The 18,697-nt window shown below is 40.1% G+C and overlaps 1 protein-coding gene across 37 annotated transcripts in view; it reads left to right on the forward strand.

The window, feature by feature from the left end:
- The window catches only part of rimbp2b (RIMS binding protein 2b), an 86,848-nt gene that overhangs the window by 45,957 nt on the left and 22,194 nt on the right, over positions 1-18,697 (forward strand). For 24 of the 37 annotated variants that reach the window (XR_008827816.1, XM_056375955.1, XM_056375957.1 and 21 more), the window contains 8 exons: positions 5,777-5,866; positions 9,365-9,487; positions 10,887-10,991; positions 13,169-13,219; positions 13,716-13,736; positions 16,148-16,352; positions 17,630-17,778; positions 18,472-18,551. Coding sequence is in view for 36 of the 37 variants with exons in the window: in XM_056375955.1 (XP_056231930.1) it covers positions 5,777-5,866; positions 9,365-9,487; positions 10,887-10,991; positions 13,169-13,219; positions 13,716-13,736; positions 16,148-16,352; positions 17,630-17,778; positions 18,472-18,551 (824 nt within the window). In the remaining variant the exon portion in view is untranslated. Of the gene's footprint in view, positions 1-5,776; positions 5,867-9,364; positions 9,488-9,757; positions 9,864-10,886; positions 10,992-13,168; positions 13,220-13,715; positions 13,737-16,147; positions 16,353-17,629; positions 17,779-18,471; positions 18,552-18,697 lie in introns of those variants that run through there. The other 13 variants (XM_056375927.1, XM_056375930.1, XM_056375959.1 and 10 more) reach the window with 6 other exon arrangements.

Here is an 18,697-nt window from a genome sequence, read left to right on the forward strand (position 1 = left end):
GTTCAAGGTAGACTAAAGTGAAGTGCTGGAGACCAGATGTCTAGTAATTTCCTATGACCATCAGTAACAAGTGTTGTCTATTGGTTTGGGTGATTAAAATTTCTCATCAATCTTTATTGTTAGTTGGTACTGGGGAGCAGGGCTGAATGTCGAGTACACTCAGGTAACCACTGACCAGCAGTGGCAATAAAACTATTGTTTTACAAACATACTGAACATCAGACTCTATCAGTCTCTCACCGCAGGCATCATAGTTTTAAATCACAGTATAAATAAAGCTTAAGTAAATGATTCTGGTCCGAGGGGTTTTACCATTATAGTTACAGGAGCCTCACTAAGTAGAATGACTAATCACTTTATATTACAGTATACTGAGATGGAGAGCTCTGTTCAGCTTCTCTTTAATTTTGTTCTGAGAGAGAATGCCATGTTACTGCTGTGATGTTCCTGCAGCTACTCAGATGAGGTCTCCATCTCTTCTGCAGCAAAATGTTGAGTTTAATTTTAGTTGAATTTATGAGAATTTTATTGAATGTTTAAGTGTAGACATTTGTAAACTTATGGTATATGGTTTTGGACGTGGGAAAAACAATACAGGGTGTTGTAAGACTGACATAAAAGCTGTTTTATGAAAGTTGAAGTTCAGCATTACATAAAAATGACACATGTTTGTAACCTGTAGAAGCAGAAGTAGGCACATAATGGTACAGATGGCCTGGAGGTAGATTTTTTTTTCCTATGAAAGGCAGGAGCTGTAAGGATTGAGCAGTAATTTAAATGGCACTGTTTGGTCATAGACCATTTGAATTCATTCCCTTATGCCCCTAAGCCATCCTCTTTAGATGAGCTGCCCCAAATTTACACTCCATTAGGACTGTTTTCTTTGCTGCCCTCCTCTCACGTTCCCTGCCCACAGCAGCACTTCCCTCCTCGCCCATTGTCAGCCTGCTGAGTCCAAGGGAAGCTACCCAAAGGACAAACTGTCCCCAAATGGTGAGCAGAAATGGCAGGCTGGTCTCCACAGACTGCAGCACAGCTCTTATCTCCTCCTGCACTGAGCTCTGAGAACAGAGACGCAAACACAGACAAGACCAATGAACACTATTGTGAGGGGATGGCGAGTTGACAGTAATGTCACTCCCTGTTTGGTCCATACTGGCTTACCTCTCTCTCTCTCTCTCTCTCTCTCTCCTCTCTTTTTCTCCTTCTCAGTGCTCTCCTTCTCAGGTTAAAGTAAACTTACAGAATTAGGTGTAATTGTTAACAACTCAGTGTAGCTGCTCTGCTGGTGGACTTATAACAATCTGTTTACCTGACACTGACAGCATATGCTGGAATATACACTGATTTTTCTTACCAAGTCTTGAAATTTCAGCTGGTATTAATGCCATGTTCCCTACTAGTGAGTTCAGCTGTCGTGTATATAAACACATAGACTGACTTAGTGTGTGAGTGACAGTAAACACTGGCATAGCCATCTGGCACCTCCACCTTCCTGAGTATCGGGTGTATAACTACAGACCATCGGCAGAGTATGCCTCCACTAGCATTTAAGACCTGTTACTATGGCGACAAGCATTAGCTGTGCCAGCATCGCTCAAATATGTAACAGTGCTAATTGAACATCAATACTGGGGAAGACAGGAGGCAGACTCAACAAGTCCAAGGACTGGACTGTGGAGTTCTGCTCTCAAGTGTAGCTCAGTAGCCAGTGTGTCTTTGTGGTCAGCTTAGCTTTCATCATGAGCCGTTTGCAAACACAAACACCTTCTGTCTAAGGCGTGATTGGCATCTCTCATTGCTTCGCCACACAGCATGCTTTGTATGTGCAAAAGCAAAAACTGTCAGAAATAAATTTCAACATAGACTCTTATTTCTCTTTGTTTTTTAAAAACTATCTATTTATTTTTTGCATTTTACAAAGTGCAGTAAATTCAGATACACATTAGTCCTATAAATGATTTTCAATATGGTTTTCTACTTTTTGTTCATTCATGTACACCACGGTGTGCAAAACTTAAGAGGAATTCATGTATGTGCTGATAAAGCAGTGTGCAGGGCCACACACTGTAAAGCGCCGCTTTTTAATCAGTACAATTAAGCTGCACAGGTTTAGCCATTATAGGCATCTCAGAATTGAGTTGACGCTTTACTGTCATCTCTTAATAATATCAATATTTAAAGGTCATCAATGTTAGGGGAAACCAGTGGTCAATAGGAAATATATGTGTATGTCTTTACTGCTGATGGTCACGGTAAAGAAATAAGAACCAAACTGAAAAGGTTCAGCTGATCATTTGTACTGTTGTGATGGGCTGGCTGTGCTGAACAAGAGCAAATGATGCTTACACTAACTGACTCTACAGAACAGGGAGTAAGTGGGTGAAATATTTGCTCATGTGTTAAATGGCGGAGTTGATTCATCTGTCAGGCTTGTCGAAATTGAACACGTAGCTGTGGCACACCAGGCTGAGTCAGCCCGTGTCTGGACAAAACACACGGCTGCACTGCTTTCAAACACATGAATAACCCAGGTACTCTGCACCAAGCCTAATTATATTGTCCCATTGTTTATTATTCATGGAACTGTCCTGGTTGTCAAGAATGAATAGAAAACTTCCCTGTTTATCACAAGACAATCATGTGTTTTAGATTTTTTTAATCTTTTTGCTCACTAGATAGTATTTTTGTAATATTAGAAATTGAAAATAGTATATCACAGTGAATAATGTCAGTGATGATCAATTAAGCTGTTTACATCAGTTAAACCTACTGTTTATGTCATGGAGGCTTTAATTGGTCATTTACTATTATCTAGTCTCTAAATCGTTACAGATCATTAATCAATGAATTTATCTTGTGTACATTTTACATGTACATGGGTGTTAGTCCTCAAAGCAAATCTCAAATAGCAGCAGAAAATCTCATGTTTCCAGCTGAATAATGTTGGAGGCAGCTCAATACAGACCACAATGCATTCTGCCTGGAGTTCTCTCCATCACTGGGCTCTCAGGCTCTCCATAAAAACGTGTCTTGCCAAGGGATTATGACGTATACTGATCTGTTTAAAGCGTTAACACGCCAACAATACAGGACAAAGAAACAGCTGATTCTCTGTGTTCAAGACAATTTGGTTTGCACCACTATGTGTGTGCTGTCACATCCAAATTCCAAAAAGGATTTTAAATGAGGAGAGCAGTCATGTTAAAATGCTTAAATGAACAACAAGCTTTAAACTTCAAAGGTATTTTTATGTCGTTCTCATCAGTGTGCATGCATGCTGTAAAATGTGAGCTCTCTGTGTTTTTTTCAGTAGCTGTTTGTCCTTCAGAATGGACACCTGGAGGCTTAGCCAGCCCACATTAGCACTGAATTGAAGGATCAATGGATATGAATAGGAATGCCAATGCAATCTAGTGCTTGCACGGGAAGCATTAAAATTGACTGGACACAATTGATGCAGGTTGAAATGCCAATATTTTTTTGGATGTGAGGGAAATGAAATTAATGGAAAAACAGCAGATCTCAGATGTGACTTTGGTACTGTCTTCAGGCTGTTGTTTACTTATTGCTGTTTGTCCTTCACAGTATTTCTCCTCTATGGTCTGCATATGTGCACTTTGTTAATACGCTTCATGTCCATGTCAGAATTTATTATCATCATTATTATTAGATGTAGTGAGTAGTAGCAGTAGGGTAGGGGTAAAGTACAGTAGTAGTAGTAGTACTACTAGTAGTAGAAGAAGCAGCAGTATTTCAGATAGTATGAATTAGGGATGTTCCTGATGACTAATTTCCCTTTCGATTAAGGAGAAATTTAGGTTTAGACTAGTCGACGAGTCTAAAAGTAAGAAAACAATGTATAGTGACAATTATTATTCCCAATATAGTGGACTCATAGTATGTACAACCAATGGTCACTAACCAAGCAATATATACAGTACCATCATGCATTGCGCTCGCACTGAAAGAAAGAAAAGCGGTGCAGAATTAATGACCCCAAGTTTTTTTCACTTTGCCAATGAGCTCACTACATAGTCCTCTACATAGAACTCGCTAGATAGTGAGTAGGAAGTATGAGTGAGTGATTTCAGGCAATCATTGCCAAGTGTGGCTAACGGTAGCAGTGCTAGTAGCCTTCTTACTTTGCAGGTCAATGTTCACATGCCATTCCTTTTCTAGATCATTATCCTGCTAAACCTCCCTGGTTTTACAAGATGTCATCCCGCTACTAGGTGGGACTGATCTGTCCCAATTTCCACCTTGCTGTAAACCGACAAGGTGCAAATTAGGACAGATCAGTCACACCTAGTGGCGGGCGGCTACATGATATCTAAGGTGGAACAGTTAAACGATTAATAATTAGTTTAACTCAATAGTATTTCACTTGCCAACTAGTGAGGGTAGCAACTACTACTCATGCACATCTGCAGTAGGGTAATATTGTCTGCATTATATCAAGATAAAGATACCTGAAACATGTTTTGTGCATTTCACAATCACAGTCTTCCAAGATAATTCATTTCCTCATTTATACAAATAATTTGAGTACAGGTCAGCAGATCATATAATATATGTAACTGTTCCGTCAGTACAGTATATGCATTAGTGCACATTGCACATTTAGGTTTGTCATAGCAGAAAAAGCACAGGTGTTACCATCAACAGTTATGATGGCTCTGTTCTATTCATGTGTCCTGGTAAGCCATGACAGTGTAACAGTGAGGCAGAATGCACAAACCCCTAAACTGAAACAGCTAAGTGAATTCAGCCATTATTAATTTTATTATTTACACCTGTGATTTTCCTACCGTGACATGTCAAAATGTCGACTGTGAAAAAGGCCTATTGCCGCGACCGGCACCTTTTTTCCCTTTTTTTTTTTTTTTTTTTTTTTTTGGTGTGCATTTTCCAGAGAACCCACGCTTATTTCATAATGCTTTGTGAGCATCTCTGCAGCAAAGAAAATTGCTAAACATTTTCCAGTCTGTTAACATGTGTACCCTTGCGTGCATGTTACTTTTTCATGTTAACTCCTGTCTCCATTTGCCCCCGGAAACATCCTTCATAAGTAAAACATAAGGTAGCAGGAGCAAGCACACCATCACTAGCCATTAAGAAGCACTGTATTTACTGTAAATGTATCATGCATGAGCCAGTAGGTTTCTTGATTCCTGACAACACTTGGCCTACATGCTGCCATGGCTGCATGTAGAGAACTCTCCAGTTGATACTGCAAATTGCATCCACGGCACGCCTCACAACTGTTGATTGAATGTAATTAAGTTTTCCTCCTCTGCAATGAAGTGATTTTTTTTTTTTTTTACTCCCATTTGTACGTACTTGGTAGGAAAGAGTGGAGAAAGGAGACTTTTCATGAAGTGTGTGTGTGTGTGTGTGTGTGTGTGTGTGTGTGTGTGTGTGTGTGTGTGTGTGTGGTTTAGAGGGTATCAGAATGCATGTTTGGTTAACATCCACTGCTATAAAGAGACAAAGAATATAAATGTCCTTGTTTTTTTATTACATCTATTCCGGTATGTTAAAGACACTGATATAAAAGCTAACATTATTATTATTGTTCTGTTTTAGTGGCTAAAATGGCAGCTTCTTTTGGCCAGTGCTTTCTAGAACATACTAGAGAACCTCGAGCAGTCTCCTCAGATGAATAATGCAGGGGCTATCACTAACAAAACGTTGCGTTTGAGTGCTGTGCTCTTGTCAAATCATGGTGACTTACTGGGTTCTAAATTCTGTTCTTTTTGCATCTTTTGCCTAGGAGAATGAGCTTCAAGATTTTCTCCAGGAGAACAAGCACTTGAACCTCCAGTTGTTCAAAAATAGCCACAAGGCATCTGAGTATGAGAAGGTAAGAGACAAAAAGCACATAGCTTTGACTCTTTGACCGTGTACTGTATACACCTCAGCACACGCCATTCACACCTGTAATGATTTAGACTTTTGGACTATACTGTCTGTCCTATCAGTACATCTAAGACACAATTTTTAACCATTCTAGTGGCGTGGCTGTCTATATTACAATGCTGGTCTATTGGTCTGCTGTTGTCGGATAGATTGCAGTGAAATTCTGTACATACACAGAGGATGAATCCCAGTGACTATGGTGATCCCCCGACTTTTCCTGTACACCACCATGAGCTTGACATTTTTGGTTTTTAGTGAAATATCTTGAAATTTATTGGAAGCTGTGAAATTTGGTACAGACATTCACTGCGCCCTGAGAATGAACTTTGGTGATCCTATGACTTTTCCTCAAGTGCCACCAAAGGTTTTAAGTGACATGTCTCGGCAACTATTGGATGGATTGCCAGGAAATGTGGTAAAGTCTCTCATATTCCCCACAGGGTGAATTGTTGTAACTTCAGTGACTCCTTAACTTTTCAGTTAGCGCCACCATCAGGTCAAAATTTCTGTTTGTCAGGACTTTGGTTTCTGACTGGACGAAACTAGTGAGATTCTCATTAGCCTCAGTTATACTTTTTGTTTGGTGCTGATGAGCAAATGTTAGTAATGCTAACCGCTAAACTAAGTGCGCATTATACCTGGTAAATGTTAGCATTGTCATTTTAAGCATGGTAATAATCTTATATTTTACATTTTGCACAAAGCATCGCTGTGGCTATGTGCAGCCTCACAGAGCTGCTAACATGGCTGTAGACTCTGTGTTGTTTCATCATAGACCACGACCTCCCTGGTCTTACGTTAACACTCTATCAGATGACTTTCTGGGCCATACTATAACTATAACTAACTAGCCCGAGGATTCTGGGTAAATTGAGCTGTTTTCCACTTTCCAGCATATCAATGCAAGCAATGAGCTTCCAAGTCAATTAAAACATCCTCACCTTCCCAAGTCCTCAAAGGCCTTTGCAGCTGATAACACAAAGTCAAAGTAGATCAACAAACAAAGAGCACAAGGCCTCTCTCAATGGACAGAAAGGCAATTTCCTGAAGGAGCTGATTGGCAGGTGGTTGCTGTTGGGGTTGAAGAAGGGCAGAATGCTGGTTATTGATGTCTTATCAGGACTGGGGTGTCTCTTGGAGCAGCTATGCTGAACTGTTATCACACTGACGGATATGAGAGCAGCACTCTGCAGGGCAGTGCGGATATTAGCCCTCGCTTACACCCCCGTGTTCTGATCCCTATCGTATCTGAATGAACTAGGAGGGGCTACAAACGCCACCTCCCTACGCCCATAATAGACTATTGACCTGCTTCTGCTGAATCAAATATAGTTTTGTTTGATCTGTCTACATTAGGTCTGACAGTCGCTCCTATCCATGCGGGTAGTTTTTACTGTATGGAGGCGGGCCGTTCAGAGGCAGACTCACTAGTTTCTGTTTGTGTTTTGCTTTGCTGGTGTTTGTCGAAACGCCCTCCTGGAGGAATCATTAGTCATTCATGGCTGCTCTGAGGAAGGGGCTTTACCACATTACAGCTGCAAGAACCAGTCATGTCACTGCTGATTAGGGGCTTTTAAAAAGCTGATTGAATAATGCTGCCTCTTAAGAAACAATACAGCTGGTCTGTGGAAGACAGATTATGAAGAATATGTAGAAATAGAAATAGTCACAATTTTGAGATATTGCTCATAATGGCAGTATAGACCTCATTGGTGTTGAATTGATGTACAGTATTAACAAAATGTGCCATTGCTTCATTCAATTGAATGCTTAGTGCTTGGTTAGCAATGAATCATGAATAATGTATTAATGTTTTGGTCTACAGCCATTGCAGTCAGTGAATTGTGTTACTCTTGCATTATAATAACATTTAAATGCTTTTATCACCCAAACCAGCCAGCTCCCACTTCTAGCCTGTAACAACTTCTGCCTGTTTTAAGTACTTGGAATGCTTTGAGTGGCATTAAAGCAAATCTTTTTTTATACTTTTATACTGGTGCTTAAAATCAACACTGAATACCAGAAAAATAGGAACAGCTGTACAATTGAAATCAATCCAAATACACAGCTCTACCTTTATGAACTATATTATGTTCATTTGTTGTTGATATTGTATCAGAGAGGCACTGATTCTACGCTGTCGTCAACTGGGAGACTGTGTGGTGTTATTGGATTGGATCATATTGAATGGTGTTCCTGACATTTTCTCCACCCTAGAAAAAAGGAAAAGTGGAAAACTGTTGGGCCACTGCTGCAAGTGTTAAGTTAATCTGGCTGTATTTGATTTAAAAATAACACCATTTTCAAGAGGGATGGAGATATGACCAACAACCTAACAAGTAGTTGTTTTTGTGAGATGCTTGTCTGACACTCTCTCCTTCACCTTCAGTTCCTTCGCTTGAATCTAAAGAAATTTTTTCCAGTGCTATTCAGTGAATGTGTCATTTTGCTACATTGACTTCGTCTGCATTTATGCATTCAATTTAAAGCTCTTGAAATAGTTCCTTATTCTTGGCAACATGGTCTGATTAGATAACGGTGATGGCACAGACTTTGAGCCACTCTTAAAGGTATCCTGTGGAGTTTTTGACCACTAGTAGCAATATTGTAATGAGTGAGTGGCCATTTTGTTTGTATCTCATGCATTTGCACATACACTTTGACACACATGCCTGCTGATGGGTTCACAATATTACACTGATCATCCTGTGGCAGCGATGCACCAGCATAAGTAGCAAGGCACCAGCGAAATGCAGGGAAGAAGCAAGCTGCATGTTACAATGCAATACAAAAAAATCTGCCTTGTAAATGTTTTATAGGAAATACATTCAGAATGTTGTTAGGTCTTAAGGATACACACAGTGTGCTTTGATGAAGAACATCCAATGTAAACAAAACTTTATTTACAAGAAAACTGCACAAGAGACCTTCTTTCTCTGTGCAACAAAAACCCAGTCTGGGCACCTGCACTAAAGTAGTTCCAACGCAAAAAATGCAGCAGTAAATGTGCATTATATCCATCCATTTATCCATTCTCTATGTCTGCATTCTCATCTGTGTCAAGTGAGTGAACACTATATCTGACCGCAGCCACACTGAACAAAGAGGGTGGTGGCTTTGGAGAGTTTTGCCTCATTAAACCTTTGCGTAGCAGGACAAAATGGTCAGGCCAGGAAATGTGAAAGGGCAGCCTCTTTCATAGATGAGCTAGACAATGACCTCTCTCATATCTGCAAAGAAAGACATGAACCTGCTAGGATTCCTAAAATGCCTTTTTAAAAAAAAAAAAAAAAAAATCAGTTTGTGGTAGTGTGAAAACCAAATATAAAAATGTAACAGATTAAAACTTTAAAAGCCTGGTTTGACCCAAAGAAAATAAACTGTAGTACAGCTACACTCTCAAACTCAGTCACTTTGCTCCTTGCTTGTCCTGTCTGCACAGGTGAAGTCTGAGTATGCCCAGCTCAAAGAGGCCCTTGGTGCTGTGACGCAGGAGAGAGATTTAGCCCTGTGGGAGAGGAACCAGCTCCAAGGCAAACTGGAGAACCTAGAGCAGGTGCTCAAGGTGAGGATGCTGGCTCTAAGGGCAGACGCTATCTGTCAATCCTGGGTGCATTTTCTAGTTCTAGTAGTCCGTCTATCCTGGGATCCTAATTCTGGTGTTTTTACGGAGCCTAACCCTTTGCCAGTGCCCCTTCTCCTACCTGTGCTACACTGCCTCCATTTGGTTTTCTTCCACTATACTGTCTAATGTCCCTGACATGTCTGTTGCCTTCCAGTGTCGTGTTGGGAGTTCTGACCAGCGGCTGTGAAAGAGTAGAAGCTTGGAGCAGTCTGCCCCACTTTCCTTTCCTATTCCACCCTTTGATGTTCTCCTACCCTCCTTAACCTTTCCCTCCCTGCCTTCCCCCTGTCCCCTCTCCCCCAGCTAGATTTATAAGGTATCACTGCTATGTCCATCTGTTAGGGAGCAGTCCTATTCAGTCCCATTCTGAATGCTTTCTGTCCACCTCAGTGGCTGTGCTTATCTCTCCCTTTATCCGTGGGCTGCTTACCAGACATACGTATGGTCACCTGGCTATATGACCACAGCACTGTGGAATGTAATTTTTGCATGAGGCAGGACTAAGAGTTTGGCTTGTGACGACGGGGAAGGGGAGGAAGAAGAGATAGAGAGACTGGGTCACCCTTCATGATGATAATGTCACCTACAAGTTTGATGACATTACCTATCTTAGACCTTAATTTTTACTGGCATGAAAATGTCATTTGCTTCTTTCACCTGACAGTGTTGCAAATATTCACATATAGTGGGAGCAGTGATGTGACTGGATGACACGGGCATATTGTATTATGAAGAGCCTAGCATTCAGTCCCTTGTATTGTATGGCTTCTTTTGTTGTTATGGATGACCACAGACAAGTGAGCACGCTATGGAGTTTGCTCACCCTTTTCATGTAACGTAAAACCCTGTATTGATCATGCAAAGACAACGTCGCTGAGGACAGCTTTTCAAACAGTCCCAGTAACCAGACTTCTAACAGGTATTGTGTTACCTAAAGGGGGCAGCAAACCTGACTGTGGATTGATGTTAGTTTTTTTGTTCACACAGCAAAGCATCTCTAGTCCTCATCCATAAGCACCTTTTGTGCAAATTTGATCTGATCTCTCCCGCGGATCATTTGACATAAACTGTTCTCACACGGCATTTGCTGTGGCAGAGTTTATGTCTTTCTTGGTGTTAAGGGTTTAAAGCTCAGTACACTGTTAACCAGCCTCTGTATGTGTGATGTGTGTGCACATGTAACACCTGTGTTGTCTCTGAGTGTGGAGGAGAAGACTGGAGATGCATTTTGTGTTGGCTCAGTGCCGTTGGATTTTAGTTCCACTAACAGCAGCCCTCTCTATGCTCCCCCCCACAATCCTCCCCCCCGGCTCTCCACCCTTGCACCCCCTGCGGACAGCATATGCGTGAGGCTGCGGAGCGGAGGCAGCAGCTAGAGTTGGAGCATGAGCAGGCCTTGGCTGTACTCAATGCAAAGCAGCAGGAGATTGACCTTCTTCAGAAGGTAAGGGAACTCATGGTACATAACACTCACAGCACCAGAGGGTGGGGCTTTCTTGTTTGCCCAGCCGGTGCTTGTGCCTGTGTCATGGGTCAAAGAGCTTTTTGTTGAGCACTGGTGCGATACATGCAGTGCAACAAAGGTGAAAGTCAACTCAAAGACTATACTGTAGAGAGCGGAGCAAAGAATAGTGCTCTGTACGGGCTATAACACTCACTCCTCTCAACATTTTCATCACTCTCCCAATGCATCCTCTTAACCCCATCGTTCAGCTGTCTGTCACTCTCCAAACCCTGAGTGCTCAACATTTCAGGAGCACTCTTGTTTGTTACCAACGAGCAAATCAAACATTCAGAACCCAGAGTAGATATGACACTTTTTAGAGGCTTGCTTAAACAAAAATGCTGGCCCAGGCCATTTGATGGTTGGTCTTCCTCCTCTGTGCACTGGAGCTGACTGTAATGTCAAAGCAAGCCGAGCAAAGGCTGAGATTGCTGATAGTGTGAACGTGATAAGAATTGTCACCAATGCCTTCTCTAGAAACTGTGTGTGTACCCCAGTGTCGCTGGTGCTGCAGTGTTGCTCTAACTTCACAGTCAGCCTTTCACAGGCAGAGTTCTCAGCTTCTCATTAACAGAAGCTCATTACTGCCTTATCTTCCTTCAGACACTGGCTGCACTCTGCATTCTCCTAAATTAATTGCCTGCAAAGTAGATTTATGAAATTGTAAAGTCCACAGATGCTCCCATATTCATGTGGAACACTTGTTTTCCTCAACAGATGTTTCTAGTTCCCATAAGAAAAATGGGATGTATTATGCTATGTTTCTGTACAGTGTAATGCTTCTATAATACCCAAACCGTATTCCTCTTGAATGCACTAATGAATTTATTATTGATGGAACACAATTTAAAATTTGTTGGAAATGATTTTTGTTTGCACTTTTCTTAGATATAACCACTGAAACATACACCTTGACAACATGTTCATTTTTTTAAATGACAATCTACAGTAGGCAATCATTATATAAAGAGAAATAATTGTTCAGTTTGTTTCAGAGAGGTGTTGATTTAAGTTGATGGTCATTTTAGCGGCTGCAGTTTGAGTTTGTGGTACTGTTGAATTGTACTGCGTAAAAATGGACAGGTGTTTCTATTATTTTGTCTACCCCATTTATATCAGTGAGAGTAGGCTGAATAACAGAGGTGGATCTCTGTGTGACATTATAACCTTCATGAGGAGTTATTGCAGGACCGTTCTAATAGACTGCATTAGTTTTAGCGAAGTGTACCTAGTAAACTGCCAACTGAGTTCACTGGAGCTATAAATATAAATCTGATTTTGGATGATTTAGAGTATGAAGTACCTGGGATCACAATGTCAGGACAGTTTACATAAATCAGGGGTCTTAAACTCAAATTACTGGGGGCCAGAAGACAGTTGTTCTTTCTTGGGGGGACACTTGAATTCTCAACTCAAAAAACTCTGAACTCTGTATACATTCACCAAATGTTAAAGGAATAGCTCTCTTCAACTCGTGACCAGAAAGTGAATAAACATATTTCCCACAATGTAAACTATGTCTTTAAATGTCAGTAAGTTGAAAATGACATGATTTCTATCTTTGCGGGAACCATGGCTGTATTTGATCCCCGGGTCTGTAGTTTGAGACCCTTAGTTCAAATGTTCTCACGCATTTGGTATTCACAGGTAAGTGTAGAAAGTGACATATACATGCTTCCTTTATTATATTAACTTTCTTGCATGCACATAATTGTTTCATGATGCATTAATTGACTGTTTTGACATTTAAAGAAACTTAAAAAGAATAAATAAAATTGAAAAATTGAAAATGGTGTAAGAAAAGCCACAATATGTTTAGCTAGTTGTTCAGTTTATATGAAAAGAAATGAATATCTGCTAAAGTCAAGGCACTGTGAGTGAATGTTAACTATGAGGAAAGGATAAATTAACTGCCAGTAAGTTTCATCCTTCAGTGCTGCTTCATATTATGTGGACAGAGATGAGTGACTTTCCTTTCACCCATTTTCACCCTCAGCACCAATGAATGAAAAGCTTTTCCATTTTGTTTTTCAAGGCCTTTCATTGGTGTTTTAAACTGAAACTAAACTGCAATATAAATGAAAGTGAACTGAAACACTGCACCCTGTGTTTCCTAGGCTCAGGTTGAGGCTAAAAAGGAACATGAAGGCGCTGTCCATCTGTTAGAGGTGAGCGTCTGGACTCCGGGGGGGGGGGGGGGGGGCTGTGTGTGTTTATGTGGTTGCTGCTGGAGGGTAGGGGACTAGACAGCCCTGGGGCAGACCTGTGTATACCTAGAGCCATTTCCTGCTCTTCTGGACCTCGCTAACTGAATCTTTGTGCTCCTGTTTGTTAGTTCTCATTTTTTAGATTATGAATCCGGGCTGAGTATATGTTTTACATTTTCACAATATTTTTAAAATGACGTGTGAAATACACATTCAGCCCTTTTTCAGAAAAGTGAATAAATCAAACACAGACTGTCATTATCTACCTTTTATTTAATTATTTATTTTTCTATTAGCCTTATAATAGGGGGATATGTATGCGTGAGTGTCAAAGCAGCCCATAATTTCAAGAGTCTTGTGCTTTCAAGATGTGTATGAGTGATCACATGTGTAATTGTGCTTTATTTCTTTCCTACATCTCTGTTCACTGTACGGGTGTGTGTTTATGCTTATACAGAACCACTTGGACAGCATGCAGGTATTTCAGAACTGCTTTTATTTATTTACTTGATATTTCCTCTACAACTTTCCCAGTAAAGTCACTATGGTATACAGTCCCCACATGTTTACTTTGGCCCAGGATGTCTGGTGATCTAACCTCACGTATCAAAAGAACTGTTCATCATGATGTCAGTTTTGAATTAATTTAAAACCTAATAAATAGTGGTAGTCAGAGAGTAAAAGGTAACATGAAGCATACACCAGTTATGAACTGATTTAATGTGTGGTCATTGCTTGGTTTTCTGAACAATTCAGAGCTGCTTCTTGGGCTTTACCACCAATGTTTCACATTTCCAATCAAGGCAAACTCACAAGTGGAGGGCTTTTTGAGGACTGACAGCATAAACTGGAGGTCTTTCTGACATGATCATAAAGAAAAATTCAACTGCATTCACTTAACAATTGATGAAAAGATTCAGAAACTTTCAGAATATTGATCGACTTCCATTAAAGATAAATACCTGGGGCCTCACTGACTGATCTCATTTCCACATAATCAAAGCCCATCAACTCACTGAGTCAAGTAAATTTAAATTTATAGGACCAGACATGTTTTTAAAGTGTGTGTTTACAAAAATATGACTACAATAAAGAAATGTAGAAAATATATTTAATTAGCAAAATAAACTGCAATAAAACGTCCTTGTGCATTGCAGGCATTTTAGAATGAAATATTAGTCATGTATGTATATAATGATGCATATAGTAGTTATTAGCTGTTTGAGTGTATAAGACTGTATTGATATCAAAGGATCACATAGTATGCCAAATAGTGTATTGAATGTGATCCTTTTCTGCTGTAGCTTTGCATGTGTGTTATCCAGCATGTTTTAAAAACGGTCTACTTGCCATACAGCTGAGAACTGTATGATGCTATTCTAACTAATACCTCTTAATTTACTAATTCTGTTTCACAAATGCGGGAATTCCTTTGTCGTCTGTTTGCTAACAGCATGTCATATCCAGCAACAACCAGTCTGCATGAAATGGACAGTGTTTTAACAGAACAGGACAAAGTACTGTTGCAGCAGGTGTAAAAACAAAATTCCATGGTAGCTTCAGTGTCCTCCGGAGCATCTCTGGTTCAGATTGTTGTCGGTTTCGGACTGAGAAGTGATTGCTGACGCATTGCATCAGTCAACTTGAGAAATCATGCTGTAGCACCTGGAATTTCCATTATTCCTGCCCAAACAAATATGTTCAATCTGTCAGTGTTAGCTTGTGCAATGAAGTTCTCTGCTCTTAAAGTATGGCTGATGTTATTTTATATTTTTGTTATTGTTAATAAATCTCATGAAAAAGACCATTACCAACAATATTGACCAACTTCACTACCCTTCCCTTGTATGTGGCTCTCAGCCTGAAGACCCTTGATTCCCAGTACAGATGTAAATCAGATATTCTGTATCGTCAAATATATATTTTCATTTGTAAAAAAAAGAAAAAAAAAGGCAAAGTAATTCCCTCAAACAGCCACTGTAGTTTTTAACTCAGATGTAAGGAGTGCATTTGCTAGGAACTATTTTCAGCTGTGGATTAATACACATATGGTGCTCAAGTGAATATTTACAGCAGTTGGACAGTGTACGGTATTTGGGATTGACTTGAAATAGACTACAGCGCCCATGTTCATCATAATGTAGGAACATTGTAGCCAGTGCAAACAGTGTGGCTCATTGGCTACACCACTTGTTCGTATTACTGATTTTGGTCTTTTCATGGTATAACTTGACAATAAGTAAAAATACAGAATATTGTCACTTATCCTCTAAGACTGTGCAGTGTGGGTTATGCATACTGCCTTGAAGCAAGAGGCTTTTTTTTTAATTTCAGTATTATTAACATTAACTGTACTGTAATTGTGCATGTGATTTGTATACTGTACTGTCAGTGGTAGTTTCAAGTCATTTCAAGAGGTTTTTCTCTGTAATGACTGATCCAAATGTTATGAGTCCTACTGTAAAATTTAGTTCCATGTTCTATTTGTGTGTAGACAGTAGAGGTATAAATTCATATAGGTACCTACTGTACATATGTGTGTCCAGTAGCACTGTGTGCAAAATGTTCAGTCCTGCATTCTGTGGTGTCCTTATTTTTCTTTTTTTTTTGCTTGTCTCTTCTTCCCACCCTGTCTCTCCTGTTCCCCCTCTGCCTGCCTGCCTGTCTCTTCTTTTCTTTCTGTCTATCGCTCTCTCTCTCTCTCTCTCTCTCTCTCTCTCTCTCTCTCTCTCTCTCTCTCTCTCTCTCTCTCTCTCTCTCTCTCTCTCTCTCTCTCTCTCTCTCTCTCTCTCTCTCTCTCTCTCTCTCTCTCTCTCTCTCTCTCTCTCTCTCTCTCTCTCTCTCTCTCTCACTCCTCTCTCAATGAATTTCCTCCCGCACCATCGTCAGGCCAAAGTCCGTGAGCTGGAGGAAAAATGTCGGACTCAGAGTGAGCAGTTCAACCTCCTGTCTAAAGAGCTGGAGAAGTTCCGGCTCCAGGCTGGGAAGTTTGATATCCTCAGCACTGAACCCTTAACTGTATGTGAATCTCCCGGGTCGCCCAACAAATCCCTGTCCCAGCTCCTTAATGGACTGGCTGCCCCCTTAGGAAAAGGTATGTGTAGGATCGTATTGATGCTCAGTACTTAAGAAGAAAAAGCTTTTTTTTCTTTTACTCTAATATGTCTTATAGGTTATATATTAATAGTATATTAATAGCATATTTTTATGAAAGAAAATAGTAATATTGATATATTCCAGGTGCTCCTTGCTGTAGGGATCTTATATTCAAGTGTCTGACATCGAAAGTTAATAAATAAGAGGCCACCAAATGAACTTTGCTTGATGCAGCCAACTCTTACTGAAGTGCTGTGCAATTGAATAAATGTAACCGCTCTGTCATGCGAGAGAAGCCGTCAGTAACGCTCTACATATTAGAAGAGGAGTCAGGTCCCTCACAATGAGGTGAAAAAACTTTAGCTGAAATTGGAAGTCTGGGAGAGCGGGCTTCTGACTTAATCTGCAGTAAACACAAACTGCTAATGAAATAATCAATCATAGTGAGAAATAGCCTCTAGCTGGCAAAACCTGTTCTCTGTTTGTTTTTGACTTGAATTCACAAATGCTTCACTAATTACAGTAGTATTTATCATTCAACTCTTGCTATGAAACTGTAATTAATAATGTATGTTTATAAGTGATTGGAAACTAAAGAGTATAGTACAGTGAGTTATCTACTCACATGATACCTGCTTAACACAAATATTTGTAAAATTACATCAATGCAAGAGTCTACCTCTATACACACACACACACACATATCGGGTACTGTATAGCAGTGGTTCTCAAAGTGGGGTCCAGGGAACCTGAGGGGTCCCCAGCAAAAAGGGGAATTATTTATTTTCCCTATAGTTCCATCTATAAGAAACACAGTGACACAATGTGTGACTATTTTGGTCATGGGTTTCAAACACTTTCTGTAATAAAACATCTAAAAGCAAAAATGTTATCAGATGGGGACCCTAAGACAAAACCTTATCAAATTGGGGTCCATGGTCTGATTTGTGTCCGTTGTGTTGCCCTTTATGTGAAAAAGTTTGAGAACCACTGCTGTACAGGGTGCAATCAGATATTTTTGAGAAATGCAGAGGGTATTAGTGCTGTTCTTTTGGCTCACGTTTCATTTTGTATCAATGTGGGTCATCAAATATTTGAATGTTTTACTGTGTTATACTCTTTATCTCTCCTTCGTCTGTCTCTCTCTGTCTCTGAGATGGACATAGACTTAATGAACTCTTTTGTAATATGGTGGTTTTTGTCACAACTTTGACATCAGTTCACTTAGATTGTTGATGTGAGGATCTGATGAGAGAAGTTCTGTTTGTTCCACAGGCAATGAGGCTCCAACAAGCAGATCTTTGATATCTGAGTTCATTCGACCACTCCAGATCAGTGGAGACAAGCCCGAGCTCCTCTCTGTCAAGCCAACATTCCTCACTCGCACTCGAGGCAGCAGCCCAGCACGGGCTTTCCTCTCTGAGGTATCTGATCATGTCCGTTTGTATCCGTTATGGCTCCTGTTTTATAGTAACTTTATTCAAGCTACACAAGCTACAAGGCAAGACTATCTAAACATCCTAAATGACAATCAGGTGCTGCAATAGAGAAGAACAACCAGTAATTTAGATCCTTTATTCTGCCCTGTTTATCCAAATGAAATCTTACGTTAGGTAAAACTTAAGAGTGTCTCCTAAACATCATGAAGTGAGCTCAACTCACCAATGTTAGATCCGTTACCTCTCTCATACCTTTGTTGTCCTTTAGTTCAGACAGCCCTTTCAACAATTTTGGGGGAAAATGCTGCTTCATTTTAATCTAAGTAATGTGTTTGGGCTGAACAAGAGAAAATCCACACAGCAGGGATGCAGGAGGCTTCCTGGTTTCACTCATGCAGACAGACTGTTTGGGACTGATCATAATATTTTTAGTGCACAGGAAGTGAAAAATTGAAACAGGAGAAATATGATTATTCTGTTCTTTTGAAAAATAAAATCAGTTGGGATTGAAGGAGTTTAACACCTTGGCTCTGAACATCTTGGTGTGTTTAAATGAGTTTATTATGTTCATTCTCTGTCCACTCTTGTGTTGTGAAAACGAGGTGAAAGGTGAAACCACAAAGAAGGAACATTCGATGTTAAAAGCAGGATTATTTATACATTTTTTGTCTTCTCTAGATGGACAAAGAGCTCAGATCAACCACAAGGTCCAAACCAAGATTCACAGGGAAGGTTCGTCTGTGTATTGCTCGGTACAGGTACGTATATATGTATTATTGTTTTTAAAGCCTCATGTAATTGATTGAGCAGATAAGTATTTAAATTTTTTCAAGTCCTCATAGTGCTTTGGAAATGGTTTAGTGGTTTAAGTGCATTTTCAAAGTAAACAGGAGCTTAGTGCTAA

Source organism: Seriola aureovittata, chromosome 5, assembly GCF_021018895.1.
Source record: "Seriola aureovittata isolate HTS-2021-v1 ecotype China chromosome 5, ASM2101889v1, whole genome shotgun sequence".
NCBI classification, from domain to species: Eukaryota; Metazoa; Chordata; class Actinopteri; order Carangiformes; family Carangidae; genus Seriola; species Seriola aureovittata.